Source organism: Procambarus clarkii, chromosome 48 (assembly GCF_040958095.1).
Source record: "Procambarus clarkii isolate CNS0578487 chromosome 48, FALCON_Pclarkii_2.0, whole genome shotgun sequence".
NCBI lineage: Eukaryota > Metazoa > Arthropoda > Malacostraca > Decapoda > Cambaridae > Procambarus > Procambarus clarkii.
The window spans coordinates 6,187,708-6,193,335 of NC_091197.1; the positions used below are offsets into that span (position 1 = coordinate 6,187,708).

The window sequence follows — 5,628 nt, forward strand, 5'->3', positions numbered from 1 at the left end:
CAGTGATGAAGCTTCCGTGTAGACACCAGGTGAGTGAGTATTCGTGGTGAGTATTAGGTGAGTACACCAGGTCATCAGTCTCCCCCCCCCCCTGGTGACGCCCAACACTACACCCCAGACTGACAGTACTGGTGTTATGGTAGTGTGGTTGTGGTCTCTGGTGTTATGGTAGTGTGGTTGTGGTCTCTGGTGTTATGGTAGTGTGTTTTGGTCTCTGGTGTTATGGTAGTGTGGTTGTGGTCTCTGGTGTTATGGTGGTTGTGGTCTCTGGTGTTATTGAGAGGTGGATTTAAGAAAATATCACAAAAATGCACCAAGCCTGGTTGATTCAGACCAGCAAACAGGCAGCCTGCCCAGAGACCGGGCCAGCGGGACGTTGATCCTCGAAATTCTGAACAATTAATCCTCCGCTAGACTGTCTACTCAACAGCGGCTGTATCACAAAGTGGGCAAAACAGTTTGAATTTATTGATTTATTTTATTAATATATATACAAGGTACAATGGAGCATAAAAGTACATATTTTGGTGATTAAATGTTACATTGTTACCAAGCCACTAACAAGCAGAGCCACAAGTTCCTAAATATCATTCGGGATTTCTTCACATAGAATTTTCTCCTCATAGCCAAGTGTAGTGAGTACATCACCAAGACATAGGTCATTTATTCCCTATTATACAAACTTAACTCATTCATAATATTCTCCTTGATACAATATGTTACCCATACTACATATTATAATCTATTACGGACATAAATTCCTTAAGATTTAAGCTTAATCAAAATTTAACATTATACATAACATTTGAAGCGTTTAAAACTAATCCTTTGGCAGAAGTTGTCAATATATACATGTCATTTGCACATGTGAGTTTGCTTTATCATCATCCGTGTATGTATACGTTAAGGATACATGCCAAGGTTTATGTATACATTAAAGATACATATGAAGCTTTGTGTATACGTTAAAGACACACAAAGTTTTGTGTAAACAACGAAGAAATTACAACAAATTCCCCACTTTTCCTAAACAAGAAAGGCGCCAAACACTCACAAGCTCGACATTTTCTTTAGCCTTATAAATAAATAAATAAATATATACATAATATATGAAGAGACGACGACGTTTCGGTGTGTGTGTGTGTGTGTGTGTGTGTGTGTGTGTGTGTGTGTGTGTGTGTGTGTGTGTACGTACTAAGTGCGCATGCGCGTAGTAGACGTACACAAGGTACAATAAAGTTGACCATAACGTCAGCTGTGGACGTCAACACAAGTGACATCACCACTAACAAGAACCACTACTCGTTGACGTGTGACTAGTGACACTAGAGGACATCTTGGTGACTCTCTAGGTAACTGTGGTCGTTAGTGTCCAATGTGGCCCAAGGTGACACTGTAGCGGCAGCGGGTGACACTGTAGAGGCAGCGGGTGACACTGTAGCGGCAGCGGGTGACACTGTAGCGGCAGCGGGTGACACTGTAGCGGCAGCGGGTGACACTGTAGCGGCAGCTGGAAAGAGCAAACAGTGTATGGAGAAGCTTTAAGAGTAGAGAAATGTGTTTTGCGAGAGGGCCCTAGGAGAGGACCCCTAGGAGAGGGCCCCTAGGAGAGGGGCGAGGAGGCTAGTGGCAGCAGGAGGCTGGAGCAGCAGCAGTAGGCGAGGCAGCAGTAGCAGCATCACCAGCAGGGGCGAGGCACCCGCCACTCTCGCCCTACCTGCCAACACAACACAGCATCACTACACCTTAACCAATACACCATCCTACACACCTTTGCATTCTACTATATAACAATTCCTTGAAAATGACATCACAAGTTACAGCCCCGCTCCTGTGGCAGGTAACTCCACTACGGGCTCACCATAGCCCGTGCTACTTGCAACTTTTTGTTCCCAGCAGCTGAATCTAGAACAAAACAATTACATCACATTACATCCCAGCACAGTACACCTTCTACACTAGTTAACTCCCTTGAACATTATATTGTAGAATGTCCCATATTGGCTGACTTTCGCCCTCCTGGGCTGAAGTATGCTGAACTCTGTAACTACTATACGAGTACTGGAACACTTGATATATTGGACTTGTACCCAAGATTGACTATGTAATGCATCATTTATACAACGTATGTGATGTAACTATAACCTGAGCTTGTAAAAGCATCTTAATCACCTTCAGTGGTAAGTGCTTAATAACAAGTTTCTATAGCAGATATTTTACCCGGTCAAAGTAGGAGAGAATATATATATATATATATATATATATATATATATATATATATATATATATATATATATATATATATTATGCAGAATTTCTGCATACTTGGATCAGTGTTTTTGTGATCATTGTTGCATATATATATATATATATATATATATATATATATATATATATATATATATATATATATATATATATATTTTTTTTATAATATGGGAGGGAGTACCACCTCTAGCTGGAAGAAGGGGGACCCATAGCCTCGGAGGAAACCACGCATAACGCATTAGAGGGAATGTTTAGATCCCCTCCAATACAGTTTCTGTGTGCTTTTCTCCTACCACCCCCTTCCTTTTTTATTTTTTGTGCTTTATTATGCATTTGATGGTTACAAGACATACATGGGTTGATACAAAAATAATAAATCAATTATTATTAAAATAATATAATAAATTATATATATATATATATATATATATATATATATATATATATATATATATATATATATAATTATATATATATATATATATATATATAATTATATATGTCGTACCTAGTAGCCAGAACGTACTTGTCAGCCTACTATGCAAGGCCCGATTTGCCTAATAAGCCAAGTTTTCCTGAATTGTTTTTCGACTACCTAACCTAACTTTTTTGGCTACCTAACCTAATCTATAAAGATAGGTTAGGTTAGGTAGGGTTGGTTAGGTTCGGTCATATATCTACGTTAATTTTAACTCCAATAAAAAAAATTAACCTCATACATAATGAAATGGGTAGCTTTATCGTTTCATAAGAAAAAAATGAGAAAATATATTAATTCAGGAAAACTTGGCTTATTAGGCAAATCGGGCCTTGCATAGCAGGCCGAGTACGACGTTCTTGCTACTAGGTACAATAATATATATATATATATATATATATATATATATATATATATATATATATATATATATATATATATATAAAATTGTGTGTGTGTGTGTGTGTGTATATAAGATGTGTAAGCTGGTCTGAATTGCATTTCACCATTGTAAACACACAAACACACATTAATGGCTATGTAAAAAGACACCTTGAACACTGTTTATGTAGGACAGACGTAAATCTGTGTATTTATGTAAGATAGATTAGCATTTTAAAGCCACGACAATCCCCTTCCGTGGCCGATTGTTCAATAAATCCCTGAACTATATGTTTAACACATCTCTAACCCTGTCCACGGAGGACATGAAAATGTATATATGCTGGTTAGCCTTGTAAATGTGTGGCCACGTCTGAGGCTACGCCTTCCTCACTTGTTCACTACACCTAGTGCCCTGGTTCACTGCATCACTGTACACCCATTGTACACTTCACAACCTTACATCCTAGTACTCTAGGGAATTTAAATGAGTAACAGAAGTCTTAAGATCTAGAATACATATATTGAAGGTATTTCTAACAAAGTAAATGAAAAGAAAGAACTAGCGAGTTCGTTCTTTCAGTAGTACACTCCCCTCAGGACGCTGTGGTAGTACACGACTGAGAAGTCCTGAGGCAAGACAAAAACCCACAACCTAAAGTGAAACATGGCAATGAAAGACGCAACATTGCTGCTCAAGTAGGAGTGACAGCTTGAGCAGTTTACATCCCTAGCGAGTAAACTTGTGTTAGCCATGTTGATGCAAGAATGAACCAACATTAATAACGTTGATCTTACGTTGACCGAATGTTACTCGAGTGATGTTTGCTGGCTGGGTTCACAGACACAATGACCAGACGACCGAGGAGAGAGGGGAACAGGTGGAGCAGAGAAGCAAACAACCCACCACAAGGCCCCAAGGAGGAGGAAGAGAACAACATCCATAATTAACACCATAACAAGTGACGCTAACAACGGCTCAAGTACCCGCCAGAATTTTTTTTTTTTTTTTTTTTTTTTTTTTTTTGAGATATATACAAGTGTTGTTACATTCTTGTACAGCCACTAGTACGCGTAGCGTTTCGGGCAAGTCCTTAATCCTATGGTTCCTGGAATACGATCCCCTGCCGCGAAGAATCGTTTTTTCGAAGAATCGTAAGAATTCTTAATCACGAGAGAATTCAATGACGAGGAAATAGATTCTATAGCAAGACACCTAATACACGGACTAACAAGAGCACCTTCGTACAGACCACAGAAGATAACTTAGCGATATATCAAGGCTTTAGAGCGAGCTGCCCAGCCAGCCTTTACACCCACATTGAGGCAGACAAAGAGAATATACAACGGGATTAGGCTACAGGCCGGGGAGCGACTGTTGACTGGTCTGGGGCCACACAGCTCAGATGGACACCCCCCAGGGAGAGGGCACGGTTCTTGGCACCTAGGTGGCAAGAACCAGGTAGCTAGGTGGCAAGAACCAGGCAGCTAGGTGGCAAGAACCAGGCCGCTAGGTGACATGAACCAGGAGTAAGGTGACAAGAACCAGGAGTAAGGTGACAAGGTCCAACTAGTTACTAACAAAAAGGGCGGGAAACTCACCATAGCTGCTGTACGCGTCGTGACCTGTTGGAGGAGTGTGGGGTCAGTGTGAGGGGTCAGTGTGTGGGGTCATATCTCAAGCAAGTTAACTAACAATAATCAGGTGTTTATGATAAAATATTTCAATACAGTATTTCAATAAATATAGCAAAGTCTAAAGGCTGTAGGGTGTAGGGCAGCAGATAGGGTGTAGGGCAGGGCAGGGCAGGCAGGGTGTAGGGCAGGGCAGGCAGGGTGTAGGGCAGGGCAGGCAGGCAGGGTGTAGGGCAGGGCAGGCAGGGTGTAGGGCAGGGCAGGCAGGCAGGGTGTAGGGCAGGGCAGGCAGGCAGGGTGTAGGGCAGGGCAGGCAGGCAGGGTGTAGGGCAGGGCAGGCAGGCAGGGTGTAGGGCAGGGCAGGCAGGCAGGGTGTAGGGCAGGGCAGGCAGGCAGGGTGTAGGGCAGGGCAGGCAGGCAGGCAGGGTGTAGGGCAGGGCAGGCAGGCAGGCAGGGTGTAGGGCAGGGCAGGCAGGCAGGGTGTAGGGCAGGGCAGGCAGGCAGGGTGTAGGGCAGGGCAGGCAGGCAGGGTGTAGGGCAGGGCAGGCAGGCAGGGTGTAGGGCAGGGCAGGCAGGCAGGGTGTAGGGCAGGGCAGGCAGGCAGGGTGTAGGGCAGGGCAGGCAGGCAGGGTGCAGGACAGCAGGCAGGGTGTAGGGCAGCAGCAGGTGTACTAGGGGCAGAGGACCTCACCTGGGAAGTATATAATACTCCTGCGGACCTGGTACTCTGTGCCAGGAATGAGGAGCACACACTCGAAGATGGTCTCGTGGCGCAGAGAGCGGTCCTCCAGCACGGCCTCCAGGTAGATGCTGAAGCCCTCCTCCCCCTCCAGCACCTCCACCTCCGCCTCCACCGACGACCTGAC

At 43.7% G+C, this 5,628-nt stretch overlaps 1 protein-coding gene across 5 annotated transcripts in view; it reads right to left on the reverse strand.

The window, feature by feature from the left end:
* Positions 1 to 464: 464 nt before the first annotated feature.
* The window catches only part of LOC123764709 (uncharacterized), a 93,083-nt gene continuing 87,919 nt past the window's right edge, over positions 465 to 5,628 (reverse strand). For 2 of the 5 annotated variants that reach the window (XM_069302512.1, XM_069302510.1), the window contains exons 5-7: positions 5,454 to 5,623; positions 4,730 to 4,753; positions 465 to 1,498 (exon numbers count right to left, since the gene is read on the reverse strand). In XM_069302512.1, the coding sequence (XP_069158613.1) occupies positions 1,326 to 1,498; positions 4,730 to 4,753; positions 5,454 to 5,623 (367 nt within the window). In that variant the 3' untranslated portion in view covers positions 465 to 1,325. The other 3 variants (XM_045752745.2, XM_045752747.2, XM_069302513.1) reach the window with 3 other exon arrangements.